The 19,236-nt window shown below is 57.6% G+C and overlaps 1 protein-coding gene across 1 annotated transcript; it reads right to left on the bottom strand.

The window, feature by feature from the left end:
- Positions 1 to 34: 34 nt before the first annotated feature.
- On the bottom strand, positions 35 to 18,959 carry HID1 (HID1 domain containing). Its single transcript, XM_025467932.3, has 19 exons — positions 18,781 to 18,959; positions 12,874 to 13,023; positions 12,165 to 12,335; positions 11,531 to 11,644; positions 10,841 to 10,947; positions 10,459 to 10,575; positions 8,572 to 8,794; positions 8,314 to 8,370; positions 7,395 to 7,535; positions 7,124 to 7,214; positions 6,790 to 6,941; positions 6,604 to 6,682; positions 4,669 to 4,833; positions 3,271 to 3,498; positions 2,821 to 2,927; positions 2,226 to 2,312; positions 1,540 to 1,631; positions 1,216 to 1,374; positions 35 to 946 (listed from the first exon to the last, which is right to left on the bottom strand). Exons 1-19 carry the CDS (start codon positions 18,844 to 18,846, stop codon positions 883 to 885), a joined length of 2,370 nt encoding a protein of 789 aa, XP_025323717.3. The 5' UTR covers positions 18,847 to 18,959; the 3' UTR covers positions 35 to 882.
- Between the last annotated feature and the right edge of the window lie 277 nt (positions 18,960 to 19,236).

The raw sequence follows: 19,236 nt of genomic DNA, 5'->3' as shown, positions 1-19,236 counted from the left end.
CCAGCCCCTCCCCTCCAAGCACAAAGAGCCAGGATGTGGAGAGGGTGGTTTATTGTGTAAAGAGGCCGATTGTACAGAGCAAAGATTGTACTAACACAGGTAGGGGGGAGGGAGACCCAGAGGCCAGAGCTGGAGGATGGAGGGGTGGCATCCTGCCCCTCCGGCGCCCAGTCATCCAGGCAGTGGGCAGGGGCAGGGAAGATTGAATAGCTCCCTCCCCACCCTTCCCTCCCACCCCCACACCGGATAACAGGGAGTCAGGCTATATCCTAACCCACCAGGGAGTATATAGCAGGAGACTCTCGACAGGAGGGTCCCAAACTCCTAAAATGCATGAGGCTCCCCAGTCTGGCTCCTGCAGTCCACCAGCCCCCCAGTCTCCTCCTCAAATAGCCTGGCCACTCTCCTTCCTCCTTCGGGCCCTGGCAGCAAGCCGGGCCTGGACCAGGCAGTTTCAGGTGAGGAGGCACAGAAGGACTCTCCTCCCCTGCCCCTGCCCCTGCCCCTACCCAGGTGCCTCAAGAGACAGCCCATAGCTCCCTGTTGGGCAGCCCATGAGGGCACGGTGACCTGCTGGGCTCTGGGGATGGGTGGCACAGAAATGGGTCTTGAGGGGGAGGCAGAGTGAGGTGGGGGCTCTGGCCGGGGCCTGCAGCCCTAGAGATAGGAGGCTCCTGTGAGTCCAGCCTCAGGGGGGATTGATCAGAGCCTGTCCCACCACCTGAGCCACAAGGGGCCTTTACGGTGGGCGTGCCACCCGGGACTCAGCCAGCCCCAGCGCTGACTGTGGTAATTCAAAGCCTAGAACAGTGGGTCAGGGAACATTGGGGTACCAGAGCCCCCACCCTCCCCTGGTCCCCAGCCCCTGGGAGGCTTCCATCCTCACACCCGCTGGATCTCAAACAGCTTCACATCTGTGTCATACCAGACAGGTGGGTCCACGTTCCTGTGGAGGGAGTGGGGCTGTCACCGCAGTGCTGGGAGTCCTGACAGAAAGGCTGGGGAGGAGCTAGGAGGTGCTAGGTACCAAACTCCTTCCACCCCGACGGCCCCCCCTCGCCCTGCCCCCCACAGACAGTGGGCACCCACCCTGCACTAGACAAGACCACCTTGGTTGACTGTCTTGACATTAACCCCACTACCATGGTGGGACCCAGAGCTGAGGCCCCCGCTGAGGCCCTCCCAAGCAGACCCTCAGGGGAACACCAGACCCACCTCAGATAGATGACCCCCCACATATAGGTGCGGAACCACATGGCCGTGCCCGAGTTGGCCTGGTACTTGCGGATGAGGATGGGATGGGGTACAGGCAGGAGCCCCACCAGAGTGCCATGCTGCAGGAACCTCAGGATCTCTGACTCATCTGTCAGGCCCCTGCCAGGAAGAGGGGGTGGTTTCAAGGTGCTCACATGGGAAAACCCATCCTGAAAGGCAAGGGGAGTGTGGGGCCCCAACTCCCGGTCACACCAGGGCCAAGCCTGGGCTCACCCCACCTCAGAGCCCACCTGCCGCCTCTGCCCCCACCCCTGGGGTGCTCACTTGTCAATGCAGATCTTTTCCACTTGGGGAACCAGTACTTGCAACAGCCTCATGATGGTCTGCAGCGGCAGCTTGGACTTCCAAGAGAGAACCTGAGGGAGGGGCCGGGGTTCCTAGGGCTGGGGAAGCAGCCCCCATGGGCAATGGCATAGGCCTGACCCCTGACCCAGAACCACAGGCTCTCCAAGGCAGGAAGCACCCCCGCTCGCTACAGCAAGGGCCTGGCACAGGGCAGCGCCCATGAACAGTGACTGTTATTCACAGTAAGTGCCATGACCTCTCACTGAGCGTATGCTTCGTGCCAAAAACTGTCCTTTTTGAGCCTCACAATGGCATGATCAAGTGGGACGTTTATCCCCATGGAAGTGCAATTAGTAGTGATCACAGGACACACAGAAGGGAGTGGACAAGCAGATTTGGGGGAAGAAGCTGGAAAGGAAAGCTTAGTAAGAGAGCTAGCACCATAGGCAGCTGAAGCTCAACCCTGCAGAATGCTAGACAGCGTAGATGGGGAAGCAACCAGGCCAGAGAGGCCAAGGTTGTCTAGCCAGAAGGAGTGACCCAGAGCCGGGCTCGCAGGCCGGTTTTTGGATTTGAACATGTTCCCGTCCCAGGCTTAACTGAGCTTTCCTAGGGCCAGGAGCCCCTGCCCGCCCCACCTCAGAGCCATCTGCCCAAACCCTCACCCATTCCGATGTTGGGCTCCACTGCCCACTGGCTGACGCGCTGGACAGTCGCCGCTGCTCCCGCCATGCCTGCTCTGGCTCCTGGTCCTAGGGAAGGGACAGGAGTGAGGGGTAGAGGGAGTGGGCACAGAACAGGGATGGAGGGCAGGGGAGCAGCCCTTCTCCCCAGTCCCTCCCATAGCCTAGAATGCAGGAGGCAATAAGGCCTCTCTACTGGCTCCTGTTGGTGGGGGACTCACTCCCAACAGAGGGGACAGCCCAGCCCAGCACCCTTTGCCCGGGCCCCAGGCCCTGCCCAACCCAACCCAGCCTGATGACAGGTTTAGGGCCAGGGGCTGGCTGGGCTGGTCGGGTAAAGGCCAGCTCAACTGAGATAAGGTTGATGGATGAGGAGTCTGAAGGCCAAGGGCTTAAGCCTGGGACCAGTAAACAAGGGAGAGGTCTATGAAAGCACCCCCCTGGATGCCCTGGGCACAGGGTTCCTGCCCTCTGCTGCAGGTGGCCCCAGAGTGCCCTGGCCCAGCCCACACCACAGAGTCCAGGGAGAAAGGGACATTCCCAACCTCACCTGACCGCAGGAATCCCCATCACCCACCTCCAAGGCTGGACTGCCATCTGCCGAGCTCTGCTGGGACGTGGACTCCAGGGATCGCAGGGTGCCATCCTCTGACACCTGGGACTTCTCCGTCAGCTTGTCAATGCCTGAGAGTGGGAGTAGGTGGGTGTGAGAACACCTGCCACAGGCCCTCTGAGAAAACATCTGCACTGAGCCCCATGAGGCTCCCTCTTTCCACCACCCACTTTAGCGATGCTAGGCCCAATCCCTGTACACCCAGTTCTGAGGCCCAATCCCCCCACCCAGCACCCAGCTAGCCTTCCTGGGCCTCCCAATGCCCCCTCCCTCACCCCTACTGCTATCCCCATGCCCTCAGCTCCCCTGCTCAGGCCATGCCCTTTGCCAGAGACGGGATGACATCCCAGAGGCCTTGCTCATCCCCCAACCATGCTGGCATCCACATCCTCCTGCCACCTGCCAGTGCCAGACCTGGGGTGGCCACCAGGCTGGTCTTGAGAGTGCCAGGCTCGGCAGGGGCAGCGGGGCGGGAGCCCTCCATGGAGGCACCCTCCTGAGAGCCGGTTCGGGACAAGGGCTCAGGTGCCCGTCGGCGCCGTTGCAAGGCCTTGTGGATGGCAGGCGGGTCGGTGGGCAGGTTGGCCAGCTGGTGGAAGACGCTGCGCTTTCGGATGATGGCGTAGACCAGGTTGGAGTTGCCTGTCAGGAGGGAGCATGCCACACCTCAGGGAGGCCCGCTTGCCTCCTCCTCCACCACCTGGGCAGGTTTCTGGGAGGGGGCAGTTTGGAGGACAGGAGGGCGTCTAACTCCAGGAGTAGGAGATGGTACAGGGCGCCCAAGAGATGGGGCTGAGAAGAGCTGGCACCCGGTGGCCTGTGCAGCTGTGGCTACACCAGGATGTTACATTATTAGAGAAGAGCTTCCGGGCCAAGATCCCCCACCAGTACCTTCCAGACCCCCCCACACAAGCCAGCATTCCAAGAGGTGACACTGGCAAAGTGGGGCAGGCCCAGCACGTCAGTGTCCACACCCAGCCAGCTGTTCTATATTTTGACTATGTCCTTGAGCCAGGTCACCAGGGAGGAGGGACAACACGGCACGTGTCTGTGCTCCAGTGCCCACGCTGAACTCCCTGCCCCACCCAGCGATCGGGTCCTGCCTCTCACTACGCTGTCCTGCTTCAACATCTCACCCCAGGGCCTTTGCATATGTTGCCCCCACCGCCACCACACAATGCTTTTCCACCCCACCCCACCTCCATTCATCCCTCACAGATCAGTGCAAATATTACTTATTTTGGAAATAATAGTAACTGCTGATACCTAAGTCATCAGACACTGTGCTGGACAGTTTTTGTGGGTAATTACATAATCCTCCCAACACCTTCAGATATAAGGCTCTAGTACTGTTGCTATGACTGTCTTACAGCCAAAGACTCTCTAAAGCTCTGAGAAGTTAAGTTATGAGCCCACAGCCACGGAGCTAACAAGTGGCAAGGTCTCACTTACAGCAGGCAGTGTGGCATTTACGACACCCATCAGGGTCCTACCGCTCTGAGTTTCCTTTTCATCAGATTTAAGGAGACTCGTTTGTCCGAGTGGCCATCTGTTTAAAGCCCCCTCCATGTCTCCATCCCCAGCTGTGAGCTCCACGGGGCAGAGAGCATTCTGCTTTGCTCTCCACTGTATCCCTAGCACCCAGCACTGGGCTGGGTATGCAGCAAATGCTCAAAAAATGCATGTTGAATGAATGAGGGAGGAGTGAGGGGCAGAGCGGTCTGCCCTCCTTAGATGGGAAGGTGTCCTTGCACACTGCCCATCCTGATTCCTACCCCAGAGGCCAGGCCAGGGCTTAGGCTGCCGCCTCACCATCAAACTGGTACTGGATGATGTTGTTGAAGGCTTCCAGGAGGAAGAAGACCAGATGGTGGTTCTGGGCAGCAGAGAAGAGGAACCAGGTGGTGGAGAAGGCCTCCAGCAGGTGCAGCAGCTTATTGGCAGCCACCATGGACAGGCTCTTGAGGTAGGGTGACACTGCAGGGGAGGAGCCAGGTCACTCCTGGGCCCCCTCCCCGGCCATCCCTGCACACCCTGGGCCTGAGCACAAGATGCTCCCACTGTCAAACCCTTCCTGCCCCTTGCCTGTAAAGTCTCCTACAAAGCCAGGAAACATACCAAGCCCTTGGAGGTTGAGGCCACACTGGCAGTGCCTTCTGCAGAGCTTCAGGAGGCAGTGTGGGGCGCCCCACCTCATCCCTCCATCATGTGGACAGCCCCACTATTTACAGAGCCCCTTATACACAGCACGTGGCCCACTCCTGCCACACTTCTGAAAGGGGGCTGAACATGGAGGAAACCAGCCCCATTTCACAGACGGAGAAACTGAGCCTCAGACAGGTCTGTAAACTTGCCCAGAGTTCCTGGTTATAAAATGACGGGGCAAGGATACAAAGTCAGGGTCTTTAAGTCTTTCTGGAATATCCAACTGGAATAACAAGACTCCATACATAATCAGAAGCTTATTTTTTGGCAGAGTCTGGGAGGGGGGATCTGAGATGAGACGCTGTGCCCGGCCTGAAGTCACATAGGGATCTGTGCGCTTCCCTGTCTCACGTCCCCCTCCCTCAGCAGGCTGGGGCGGCGTTCTCAGAGCCAGCCACACTTAACCAGGGCTCAGTGAAAATGTGTGAGACGGACCCAGGGAATGCACCGGGAAGGGAAGGCAGGGTTCTGGCCCTGGAACCGACAACACAGCTAGAAGCCTCCAGGACCATACTCCAAACCACTCCCACCAAAGACAGTCCTCTCCAAAAGATGGCCACACTGAAGTCACCCTGCCTCAGCTCACGGGGACCCACCATGCCGGGCCCAGCACCCCAGCCAGCCTGAGCCCCTCCCTTCGGAGGCAGCTGTCCCCAGCCCTCTCTGGAGAGTAGGGCACACCCCGCTGCCCTGAGACCACACTGTCCAAACCTGCACTGGCCAATACAGTAGCCATGGGCCACGTGTGGCCATTAAACCCTTGACACAGGGGCACCTGGGTGGCTCAGCGGTTGAGCATCTGCCTTTGGCCTAGGGCATGATCCCAGGGTCCTGGGATCAAGTCCCGCATCAGGCTCTCCACAGGGAGCCTGCTTCTCCCTCTGCATGTGTCTCTGCCTCTCTCTGTGTATCTCTCATGAATAAATAAATAAAACCTTTTTAAAAAATTTAAAAATCGGGGACGCCTGGGTGGCTCAGTGGTTGAGCATCTGCCTTTGGCTCAGGGCATGATCCTGAAGTCTCAGGATCTAGTCCCACATCAGGCTCCCTGCATGGAGCCTGCTTCTCCCTCTGCCTGTGTCTCTGCCTCTCTCTCTGTCTCTCTCATGAATAAATAAATAAATAAATAAAATCTTTTAAAAAATAAAATAAAATAAAAATTTAAAAATCGAAAACATAAACCCTTGACACATAGCTAGTTCTAACAGAGATGTACTGCACATGTGAAACACATAGGATTTTGAAGACTAGGTGTGAAAAAGAATGTCAAAGATCTCAATAATTTTGGGGGGGTTACATGTTGATACGATGGTGTTTGGGATACAGTGGATTACATAAAATATATTATAAAATTGTTGTCACCTGTTTTTCTTTCTTTCTTTAATAGGGCTACTAGAAAATTGCCCAGTCTGCCTGTGGCTGCCATCATATCGCTTATTGGACTGGGCAGGTTTGACCTGGGGAGGGCCAGCCTGAGGTCAGCCTGTGGCCTGGCACCACCTAGTGGTGTGCACAGGGAAGGCGGGCTCCCCGCACCCCTACCGTTGACCACGATGGTGAGCAGGCAATCGAAGAGGGGCTGCAGGCGCTGGTGACCGCTGGTGATGATCTTGTGGAATACCTGTGCCGGGAGGCAGAGGGGTGACCATGGGGTCCCCTCCTCCTCCAGACTCAGCCAAAAGGACGTCCCCCCACGGCCCCAGGGCCTGGCTGAGGGAGCCCCCTCACCACAATGAGCAGGTCTGCGTGGGTGCCCGTGAAGACAGGGATGTCCATGGGCACACGCACTGAGTAGGGCTTGTTCAGCCGCACCCCAAAGTTCCGCTCCCCGCTCAGAAGCAACAGGATGAAGACTCCAATGTGCATCAGGCCCACCCGAGCTGCAGCATGTGGTACAGGGGGAAGTCACCACACAGGGTGGGGACCCATCCGGGGAGCCCTGGAAGAAGCCCTTGCTGGGAGGTCAGAGCCCCAGCCTGCGCTCCCCAGAGGCAGCACAGACCGGCTGGCCCCGCCCCTCTACAAGGAAGCCCCCAGGACCTCATGCCCACCCCAGCCTTACACTGATCCGCTCGGGCATCATTGAGGAAGTAGAGGATGGGGACCAGGATGTCCAGCACGTCACTGCTCTTCAGTACAAAAAAGAGGAATTTCTGGGGGCAGAGGGGAGGGAACAGGTGGGCAAGGTCAGAGAGGAGACCGCTCTCCCCCATCTGCTCACCGTTCCCAGGAGTCTCCCCAGATGCTGCCCCCACCCCTGGGCTATCCAGAGTAGCCGCTCTCCTGCTCAGAGCTGACCACTGCCCACCAAGCGGGGCCTGAGGCCAGCCCACCTTATTGAAGTCACAGAGCTTCCAGAAGAGGACCAGCAGCTCCTGGTGGAACTGGATCTTCTTGGTGGAGTTGGGCAGGTAGGTCTGGAGCAGGGGATTGGAGAGCAGCCGGGCTATGCCCTTGAGGATGAACTGGAAATCCTGAGTAGGGGACGGTAGGGACCTGTCCAGTCCAGCTCCTGCACAAAGGCCTCCTCACCCACCCCCCAGCCTGGTCCCACCCCTAAAGCCTGAAAGGCCCAGATTCCATCATTAGGAGCTGTCCTGAGGCAGGCCCCTCAGGAAACTGAGTCCAAAGCAGGTCTGGAGGGAACCCCTGCCCCTTCCCCAGACCATGGGCTCCCCCCTCCCTGAGCAAAGCTGCTCCTAGTGATCCCCCTCACCTATATGTTGACCCAGACCCGACCCACCTGGACCCCATGTTGACAGATGCCATCCCCCCATCTCCCTGTCACATCAGAAATGCACTCTACTATTCTCAAAGAGCTGTCACTAAGCGAAAGCTACAAGTAACCCTCCCAAAAAGGCAAGGAAGCAGTTACCATCCCCATGTTACAACAGCAGAAGTCAGAGCTTTGGAGCACAATTTCCCCCAAGGTCACAAGACACATGAACTCAGGGCTGCCTGGTCTTTGAGTCCACTACTATTCCCCTCACCAAAGCCAGATATCAGAGCCACCTCCTCCTGGAAGCCTGTCCAGTTGTCCCTACTCAGCTGAGGCCTTTAGCTCTTTTCTGTATCTCAAAACCTTTGAAGTCCTGCCATCACTATTTCATTGGGGTGGCCAAGCCCACAGGGACCATGGTCAGGACTCCTCTTACCCCATCTCATCACCATCCCCTCCCCCCTGCAAGGCCATAATCATTGTGGCAGGTGGGCACTGAGAATCCACTGGAGCAAGAGCAGGGTTCCGCTCACCTCTTCACGATGGATGCGGGACAGGTAGTTCACAAACAGGTTCTCAGGTCCTGGAGGCTGCCAAGGGTGGAGCCTGGGATAAGCAGGTGGCTTCACCCCTGGCCACTACCTCAGCCAAGTGGTGGCAGCAATGCCCCCTCAGGCACCCCGAAGCTCACCAGGAGGTGCCCACTGGGTAGCCCCTACCCAGCGCTACTAAAGGGAGTGCCCAGAACTTGGCAGGGCCAGCTGCCCTCCACCCCCCACACCCATCCTTACATCCGTATCATCCATAGCAGTGCCTGTGGTGGTACCGTCCACCGTGGGGCTGGCGCTGGTGGCACTGTCATGGTCCAAGGTGACAATGAGCACCTGGGCAGCCTCCTCCACCAGGGGTTCCCGGTAGTCAGAGAAGAGCAGGTGGTTGTAGGGGATCCCGTAGCCCACAGGGTCATAGGCACACACAGTGTTGAGGAGGGAGGTAAAAAGGGGCAGGGCATGTCTGCGGAAGGAGAGGAACAAGGCATGGAGACCGCCCAGGCCAGCCTTGTCCACCCCCCAGGTGGCCACATGGGACGGTCAGTCAAGCTACCTCCTCACTGAACAAGCATTTCTGTGCTAGCCCCAGGCTGGGAGCCAGAAAGCAGAACCAGGCTCATCCCTTCCTGAGTCAAAGACACCCCTCCCTGCCTTGTCTGCATCCGGGACCCAGGCCAGGCTAGGCCAAGAGCAAAGGAATTTATTACCAAGACGGGGGTGGCTAGTTATGTGGGAAATCATGTCCACATCCATTAGATTTTTCCTCCCAGAGCTAAAGCCTTTTTTTTTTTAATTAAGACTATGTTTAGAGTAATTTTAGGTTCACAACAAAATCACGAGGGAGGAACAGAGATTCCCCTGAGCCTCTGCCCCCACCTGTGCACAGCCTCTCCCACTGCTGACATCCCACAGCAGAGTGGCATGTGTGTTACAATCCATGAACCTACAGGGACACACTGGCAGCCTAGAATTTACATTAGGGTTCATTCGCGGTGCTGCACAGTCTACAGGCTCAGGTCTCTGAGGGGCAGGTGTCCTGCCTTGGGGCTTCAAAGCAGGGACTGGAGTCCCACAGGGAGGTGGGCTTCCCCTCGGGGAGCAGAACATGTGCTCAGTCACCCAGGTCCCAGGCCACAGAGTGACATCATTCAGAGATTTGTAAGATGTCAGGGTTCAAGCTCCTTATCTTACAGGCAAGGAAACTGAGACCCAGAGAGGTTAAGTGAGTGGCAAAGCCTGATACTGCTGGTGAGAAAAAACAAACAAACTCTGGCCAGCTTTTGACCGTGGCTGCTGGAGAGAGTTGCCTGGCTTCCCTTCTCTTCTGGGGGCAGGGCGAGGGGGGAAGTTGAGCAGAAGGCCAGGAAAATCCGAAGGATGAGTAAGGCCTGCCATGTGGGAATGAGAGTCTGGAAGTCAGAAGGTGAGCCACGCCCCCCAGGACCACTAACTCCGGTGCTGCCCTCGCAGCCTTTACATACTCAGCTCCACCAAGTGACGCCTCCACGTACCCTCTGTGCCCGCAGAGCCCAGGAGCAGCCCTGTGTGGGTCAGGCTTCCCCACCCTTCAGAGTATTCACGACGCCCTCTCCCCGACCACTGTCTCAACCGCACTGCCAGCCAGCTACAAGCCACCTGCTGCTACTGAGAGCTTAAAATGTGGCTCCTCTGCATTGAGAGGTGTTGGGACTGTAAACTGCACAAAACGGATTTTGAAAACTTAGCTTGAAAAGGGAATGTGAAACATCTCAATCATTCTGCATACTGATCACCTGTCCAATGCTAGTATTTGGTGTATATTGGGTTAAACAAAATATTAAAATTAATCTCACCTGTCTCTTTTTTACTTTTTTCATGTCGCCACTAGAAGTGGTCAACTTGCATCTGTGGTTTGCATCATATTTCTGCTGCACAGCACAGCTCGGGATGGAGGACCCAGGCACTAGTCACTAGGGTCCCCCAGTGGGACGTTGGACCATGGGGGACTAACGAGTGGCGACTAACTTTTACAAGCCATCACCACCAGGCGGCAGCACCTCCCCTCAACTAAGACTAAGGGAGCACAGCCTCTCCCCGGGGCTGCCTGGAGCAAGGAGAGAATGGAAAGAAAGCTGGAGGGCCCCTCACCTGTTCTCCGTGGAACAAAAGAACTGCACCCACGGGTTGGTGCCGCCGCTGTCCGGGGCTGGGGGCAGGTACATGGCCTCAGAGAAGCATGTGAGCAGCAGTTTCAACAGCTCCATCCTTAGGGAGGGGGGATCAGGGCAGGGGGTTCAGTACCCGAAGATCTCCCATCTCCTCCAGGAGGGCATGCCCACCCTGCCGGCCCCAGCTCCAAGTCCATGAAAAGACATGACCCCATTTTATCCCCGGCAGGGTGATGTTGGGTCATGAGTGGACAGGGTCTCTTTGAAAGACCCCATGCACGGTTCCCTCTCTGAGCAGGAGAGCAGGGGGCCTGGCCCCAAGTCCAGCTACACTGTGAGTTCTGGGTCCCAGCAAAACTCACCGGTTCACATCGTGGATGTAGTTGGGCTGAGGGGAGTGAGCAAAGCCCACACCAGCCTCCCAGATGTATTCACAGCTGTCCAGGGAGTGGACATCCTCCGCTGAGTCCTGGGCACATGGTTTGGGAACGCTCAGGCGGGGAGTGGCCAACCCAAGTCCCCCCGCTGTCGTCCCTGGGGGCAGAGACAGACCCTCCAAATGCCCCAGGTGATAATGCACAAGGGAAGAAATTAATGTTCTCAATCTCTTGAAAGCTAATTTTTCTTCTCCAGTTCTTTTACTTGCTCAGGCCAGCTCAAGGCAGGGAGAGAGAGATAGGGAGGGAGGGGAATGGGATTGGGTACATTTGGTGGTGGGGGGCGGTTGGAGCAGAAAATACCAGAGGTGGAGTCCCTGGGCCCACAGGAAGTGAGCAGGCCAGACCTCCTGTGTCCAAGCCCCACACCCCCACCCACCACCCAGGCGAGGACAATGGGTGCTTGTGCCCTGACTCCCGGATACAGGGGGCAGGGCCAGGCACCAGCTGGCTCCTCTCCAGCTGTGCCAGTCTCTGGCCCCTCCCTGGACCTGCCCAGCTCTTCCAGAGCAGCCCTGCCCCCGCAGCGTCCTGCCCAAGGGAACTTCAACCACCCCCAACCTAGGACCAAAGCCCTCCCAGGCCTGAGACTGGGAGATTGGGGGGGCCTCTCACCACAGTGCTCCTTCGGTGGCTCTGGACAGTGAAATCTGGACAGAAGAGGAGATCAGCAATGGCCAGGAGCAGGGACTCAGCCAGGGGCCGGGCATTCTCATCATCATCCTCTCCCTGGTCAGGACATAGCACACAGGCTGCCTCAGTGCTTGCTGGCCAAGGAGACGTGGCCCCAGGAATTGAGGTGGGAAAGGGGTTAGATTTGGGCCCAGGCAGGTACCCATGGGCAGAGGGATGGAGGAAGAAGCAGAAGGAAAAGTAGATTCCCAACAACCCCAAACTTCCTAAGGCAGAAGGGGGCCAGAGCAGGAACGAGGCTGGGACCTGGGAAGAAACCTCTCCACTGACTGGAAGGAGCCAGGCCAGGTCCCTAAAACTCTAGAGGCTCAGACCTGCTGGGAATCACCAGGGTCCTGCCCTTAGCCGGTTGCCTGGAGATAAACCCAGGGAGGGGGGAGCTAAGGAGGGGGAAGCGCCCAGCTGCCCTGTCGTCATACTTGCCCAGCTGAAAGGGCAGACATTCCTGTGGGAGATGATCCCACCCCTTGGCAGCAAACCCCATTCCCCTTCCCCTGTCCTTCCCAAACCCCACACCCATCACCTCCCACCCAGCCCCACAACCAGGCCCACAGACCCCTGCTCGCCCTGCCCCGGGCACTGTGGACCAGAAGAAGCCCCTCCAGTCGGGGTCCTCAAAGATGTAGGGCAGCACACGGGTGAGGAGCCTGCTGCAGTTCAGGACAATCTGCTTCTCCTTCTCCGAATGGCAGCCGCTCTCGGCTCCCTGCACCAGCTTCTCCACAGCCTGTGGGGACAGGCGGAGGGGCACGCTGGAAGGGTGGGGAGCGGGGACCTGGTGCTTGGGGTCAGGATGGGCACCCCAGGCTTCAGAGGGGCAGAGACAGACAGGGTCAGCCAGCCCAGGGGGACGGGAAGTGGGCCAGAGAGCAGCCTAGAGCATCCCCGGAGACCCCGCCCACCGCTCACTGGCTGACACCTTGCTAAGTGACCACCTTTCTGTTCTCTCATCTGTAAGACGGTGACATTAACAGCACCCACTGCACAGGGTTAGCTGAACGAGCTGATGTGCGGAAAGTACTCAGCAAGAGCCCCAAGGAAGCCCTCACAGAGAGTGGCTGCAGCATCACTTCCCACCCTCCACCCAGAGCCCAGCCAGTGGGGAGAAGTGGGTACTTCTCAAGACTGCACAGACCCAGACAGGTGGGATGTCAGGGGTGCCCGCTCTCTGGGTCCACAGGGCTGGGCCAGCTTCAGGCTCCCCTGGAAGGTGGGAAATGGCTCAGCAGGGAGTGGCAGCGAAGGGCAGAGCACCTTATGCTCACCTTGTAGCACAGAGTGGCCAAATTGGAGGGTGACTCCTCCCGCACAGCCCGGATCTCTGCCGCTGGCACCAGTGCAAAGACATCCTGTACTGAGGTGGCCGTGTCTGCCCAGAACTGGTCCCAAAAGGCATCATCGGTGGCTTCCACAGGCTGGAGGGGGGATCCGGTGTGTCCAGGGTGGTTACACTATCCCTTGCCACCAGGCCCACAGTTCACCCAGTCTGTAGCCAAAGGAACCCCAAAGGGGAAACCATGGCCCCCCTATTCCATCCCTGCTATACCCAGAAGCCCTCCCATGTGGGGGCCATTGTGCACCCCGGCTGGCAGAGGCAGGCTGGAGACACTCGCCACGGATGTCAGAGGTCAGCCAAGCACTGAGTTTGGCAGCCAAAGCCTAACTCAGACCCTGAGGGATGAGGTAACTCACTGTCCTCCTCTGGCAGAGCCTCCCCACGGGGGACCTCCCCAGGCCCTGCTGCTAGGTCAAGTGCCTGGGGACCAGACCCAGGTTGTGACCCTCCCCAGTGGAAGAAGGCAAGGGGATGTATGCTTATTGCACCTAAGCCCAGCCTCACCATCCACCCCCGCCTCAGCCGCAGCTTCCATCCTCTCCCTGCACACCCAACAGATGCCAAATCTAAAGGAGGCAACCCCCACGGCTCTCTCTGACTGCACCTGCTCCTCTCAGGGCCCCACCTCCAAATTTACGTCCTCAACCCTGTCTCCACACCGCCTCCAACCCATGTTCAAAGCACAGCACCCAAACCACTGTTGCCTCAACAAAAACCTCTGGGGCTCCTCGCTGCCTGCAGGATTGAGTCCAAACCTGGACCAGATCATAAGCCATGACCTTATTTAACATACCTACATGCGTGCACACCTGTATTTGCAACCCCTACAACACAAAGCCGTCACAACATCTCTTTGCCTTTGCTCGGATGGTCCGGTCTTCCCCACAGGCCCACCCTTCTAACACATTCCAAAGTCCCACTGGTCCTATGGAGGACATAGGCACACTTGCACCTTCTGAATCATATGGGCAGTCACGTAGGGAACCAACTGGAACCGTAAGCTCCACTTCTAGAAATCCTTCCTAAGGAAATGATCAGGGATGTGCACGGATAAGGAGGTTCACTGAGGTGTTATCATTGGCAATAGTGAGAAGTTGGAATGAACCTAAATAACCAACAAGCAGGGAACACTCGAAAGAGTTAATAAGGCCCTTTCATGGAATGGAATATTATGCAACCACCAGAGCCATGTTGCCAAGGACTCTTAATGAATGAAAAATGCTTCACGGTTACAATTCTGTGAAAAAGATAAGGTGTAACACTAACTACAGGATGGTCACGATCTTTGCTAAATTACATAGCCTAAACGAAAATGACGGAATGCCCCAGCGATGATCTCTCTAGATAGTTTTTATTTTTTTACTTATATTTTTCTGCAACCACATGGATTACTGTTTTTTTTTTTTTTTCCTTTTGAATGTTCACCTGCTGAGAGGCCAGGGTGCCCAAGGCCTGTTCTGAAGAGGAGCTGCTGCGAGAGACCCCAGGTGTTCCATCAGCCTGGGCTTCTCCCTTGTCTGAAAGGGTTGATACAGCCCTGCGATCACCCAAACCCACCCAGGCGTGCCTTACTCTGACCACCAGAAAAATATATATATCTTGTTTAAAAATAACTCTGAAAAAAAAATAAAAAAAATAAAAAAAATAAAAAATAACTCTGTTCTCTTGGGCACTTGGGTGGCTCAGTGGTTGTGTGTCTGCCTTTGGCTCAGGTCGTGATCCTGAGGTCCTGGGATCGAGTCCCACATCGGGCTACCCGCAGGGAGCCTGCTTCTCCATCTGCCTGTGTCTCTGCCTCTCTCTGTGTCTCGAATGAATGAATGAATGAATGAATAAATAAATAAAAATAACCTTGTTCTCTTATGCCCCTTCTTTCCAGAATCCTCCCTGAGCTCTGGACCAAAGGGCTTGTTCCCACCTTGGAACCTGGGTCCCCACTCTTACTCCTTCATCCTAGGCCCTGATTCCAGGCATCTCAATGCACTTGCCTCAGGGTTCCATTAGGCCCTTCTTTCCTTACCCTGCAGTAGGGGCAGATGGCAGATGCTCAGCCAATGTTTATTCAGGGAAAGGCTGTCATTAGTCCCAAAGATCCCTTCAACCCAGTCACTGGGCAAGCCTGAGCACCAGTGGGGCTGTCCAAAATCAGGGTTGGGTTTGAAAGCCTCATTGAGGTCCCGGTATACCCTGGCCCCCTCCCAAAGCAATGCCCCCACCTCCAAGTCACAGGGAAACATGTGGCCATGGCCTGCAAGACAGGCCTGGTACCAGGGCCTGCTCAGTCCCAGAACTGGTAGAGCAAGTTAGCTGGGGGTGGGGGAGAACAAAGGCCAAAGGAGGTGCCCTGAGGCTAGGGTTTGCTGGCCCTCCTGTCCTCAGCTAGGGTAGCCCTCTGACAGTCACTGGGGTCAAGGGGTGCCACCCCCCAGTGTGGGTGGCCAGGGCTGGGGTGGGGAAGGACATCCTTGAAAACCCAGGAGCTCCTCTGAGAAGCTCCCTTCTCTAACACTTTTACCACCTCCTCTAACTTAAGGCGCCACAATCCCCTTAAAGGAGGAGAACTTCATCTGAGCACCAGTAGACTTGACCTCTGGTCTAGTTCATCAGGCAAGTGTCACCTAGGGACTGAATTCCAAATGAGGAGACTTAAAGGGAGACTTAGGAAGCTCCAGGCTAGCCCAGCTGAGAAGCAGAGGAGAGTCCCAGCCCTCCAGCTCCCACTCTGGCTTGGACACTTCAGCTTGATGACCATCACCCGGCTATAGCAGGCTAGTCTGATGCTCCAGGTGTTGGCCAAGGTCATTGGATCCCCTTAGGCTTCTGAGGGGAGAAACAAGGCTCAGCTCCTGTCCCAGTTATCCCAGCTGGGCTCCACAGAGCCCAAGGAAGCTTCTAAAATCCAAGCCAGGGGCGCCTGGGTGGCTCATTCGGTTAAGTGTCTGCCTTCTGCTTGGGTCATGATCCCAGGGTCCTGGGATGGAACCCAGCATCCTGCACTGAGCTCCCTGCCTCAGCAGGGGAGCCTGCTTCCCCCCTCCCCCATACCCTGCCTCTTCCCTTTGCTTGTGTACTCTTTCTCTCTCTCTTAAATAAATAAAATCTTAAAATAAATAAATAAAATCCAAGCCAGTTTGTTTGAAAAGAATATTTTTGCCACAAGCTAGAAGGCCCATGCTACCAGGGCACAGGGACTAAGCTATCCTGGTGGGAAAACAGATACTCTTTCTTTCTTTCTTCTTTTAGGATTTATTTATTTATTTATTTAGTCATTCATTCATTCATTCATGAAAGACACAGAGAGAGAGGCAGAGACACAGGCAGAGGGAGTAGGCTCCCTGCGGGGAGCCTGATGCAGGACTCTATCCCAGGACCCCGGGACCACAACCTGAGCCAAAAGGCAGTCGCTCAACCACTGAGCCACCCAGGCACCCAAAAATAGATATTCTTACCCTAGCTTCACCAGCCTCTGTTCAGGCCAGACCCCCCACTGGCTTGGGAGTCCAGGTGCATCTTTTGAACTTTCTTGGGGTGAAGGGGAGCAAAGGGCTGTACAAGTCCTCTAGTCTGTTAAGGGTGACCTGTCCTGGAGGACTGCGTCACCACATCATTCATATACACATACACATACACATACACACATGTATACATGGACCCACCAGGTCTCCCTGGTCTATGGCAGAGAGTCTCTAAAAAGATAGGATCTAAGAAAGGGTCCCAGGTCCAGGAATGTCCTCCCTCTGGCAGAGCTTATTGCATCCCCCTCTAGGGCCCCACCCACCCCAGGAAAGGCTTGGGAAACACAGCCAAAACGGCTAAGCCTCAGGACTAGCCCAGGGCAGGAAGAAAACAGGATATAGCGCAGGAAAGCAGGGAAGCCCAGCAGTGGCCGCTCATACCCAGGCCACAGGAAAAGGTGTTGGGTGGTCTTGTCTGCTGCCCAGAACAAACATCTGTGTTCATGGCCTAGCCTCTAAGGGTCTGGGACTGGAGGACACCCTGTGGACAGCTGGCATGAAACTCTTTGGGGACACTGAATGGCAAGGTCTGGAATGACCATCTGGGATCTGGTCTTCACTCCTCAGCTGCCTGAGCCAGGTCACTACGCAGGACAGGAAGCTTTAGGGTCTCTCCCACCTTCCCACCTGCAGGGCCCCACAGGTCTCTGGAGGGAGACTCAGCCTGGTGTCTGGTTCCAGTCTTGACCCAAGCCAACTCACTGTCCTCAGCTAGGAAACAGGACAGCACCATCTCAGTCATTCCCATAACAGGGCTACAGCCAGGGAAAGCCAGAGGTACACTGTATTTGGGGGAGAGGGCCAGCACAGGTAGGAATCTAGTCCACCCAGATCTCTGGGGCCCAGGGGAGCTAGTCCTGCTGGCCCGACAAAGGACCTTGCCTACTAAGCTAACAGCCCATGGTTCATTCCTCCAACAATGTGTTTCCTTCCCCAGGTAGGTAGGTAAACATGGGAGCCTCCCTCCTGCCGCTCCATGTGGCCCCACATTGAGGGGCTGGCCCACCTGCCACCCACAGACTTAGAAGCCCCATCCCAATAAAGCCAAGTGCTAGAACTACCCAGGAGTCATTAGGGAAGTGGCGAGATACAAAGTCTGGTTTCTATCAAATGCCTCTTAGCCAGGACTGGATTCTCCAGAGCCCCTGGGCATTTGCCAGGCACCTGACCTTTCTCTCGTGGGAATGAGAGAGTGTAGGACCAGAGGTCTGGCCTCTGGAGCTGCGAACAACTGGCTGTGGGAAGATGGCTTCCTCAATCCCACTCTAACTGCCAAGAGCCCTCAGGGTAAGGGAAAGAGGAAAGTCCCAGATGGCAGCAGGTGCTGAGTCCCTTATAAGTGGGGGTTCTGGGGAGTCAGGGCTGGGCATCTCTGTGGCCAGAGCAGCCTGATTCGAGGGGTAAGGACAGAAGGGGTAGGCAGGGAAGGAGCCTTGCTGGAGCCAGGTCCTGTGTGGTGGGGGCAAGGAGGTGGCCTCGGTGCCACTTGTGAACTCAGGGGAGTGTGCAAGCATGGACTGGCTGAAAGTCACCCCCAGACCCTACACCAGCCAGTCAAAGACAACCTGGAGGGTTCTCAGCCCTGACCCAGGGAACAGAGGGTACCTGAAAACACAGCTATCCCCACTGCTGGGCCTCAGAGGAGGAGCCCCCTGGAGCAGTGTTCCCCAGCTGGGAAACTGGACTCCACGAGCCTGAGAACAGGACCCTCTGTTAGGCTGCAGCGCTGCTCGCACTCTTTGCACGTTCTCAGGAAGACCTGGGCCTTCCCTGGCTGTGGGCATCGACCTGGGCCCAGCGAGGCCGCTGCCTCCGCGCACCAGCTGTTTCCCCGACCCGGTAGGCGCCTGCTCGGCTTTGTTTGCATTGAATCAGCCGGGTCTGTGCGTCCAGGAACCGCGGGCACCGAGGGGCAGGGAGGGGAGCAGGGAGGCGGATGGGTGGGTGGGGGCGGGAGTGAGGGTGAAGCTGAAGATGCGGGGCTGGAGGGGCGGGAGCGGAGGGGGGGGGCCGGAGGCGGCAGGACAGGTGGCGGATAGCGGCGATGCCGGCTCGGAGAGTAGGCACACGTCAGCCCAAGGTGGCAGCGGCGGCTGCGGGAAGAGGGATATTCCCGGGAGAGAAGGCTGGGGTGAGGGGCTGGGGCTAAGGGATGAAGCCCCGGAGGACAGGCCAACGGGTGGCGCTCCGGACCTGGCTTCAGCGTCAGGCCGCAGGCCAGCCGGTCCCCCATCTCCTCACGAGCCAAGTTCGCGCAGCCCCCCGGCCCTGCCCAGCCCCCAGCCCGGCAGGTGGGTGGGAGGCCGGGGCCCCGGTCGCACCTGCGTCTTGGTGGTGAGCTGGATTACCGCCTTTCGGAAATTCAGCTTAGAGTCGGCCGACCCCATAGCGCTGGAGCCCTCTCCGGCCCGGCCCCGGCCCCGACTCCCGCCCCGGCCCCGGCTCCGGATCCAGCTCCGGCTCCGCGGCCCCCGCTGCGCTCGCAGGAGAGCAGCGCCGCACCCCGCCTGCCCGCCGCGCGCCGGCCCCGCCCCCTCCGGGCCCCGCCCGCCCCCGTGGCTCCGCCCCCGCGTGGCTCCGCCCCCGCACCTGCCGCGCCCCGCGCCGCCCGCTGCCAGCCCCGGGAGCCGGCTCCTGGGATGCACTAGGCTCGACCCCGAGCCTCCGCCGCCCCGCCTCGCCATCCCCGCCGCATCCTCACCACTGGTCCCCACGCCTGTCGGGCCCGTACATTCTCAGCCAGCCCTCCCCCTTGAGTTTCTTCCTTGTCAAACCCT

Source organism: Canis lupus, chromosome 9 (assembly GCF_003254725.2).
Source record: "Canis lupus dingo isolate Sandy chromosome 9, ASM325472v2, whole genome shotgun sequence".
In the NCBI taxonomy this organism is placed as follows: Eukaryota; Metazoa; Chordata; class Mammalia; order Carnivora; family Canidae; genus Canis; species Canis lupus.
Note: the sequence above shows the minus strand (reverse complement) of the source record. Positions and strands in the feature narration are given on the sequence as shown.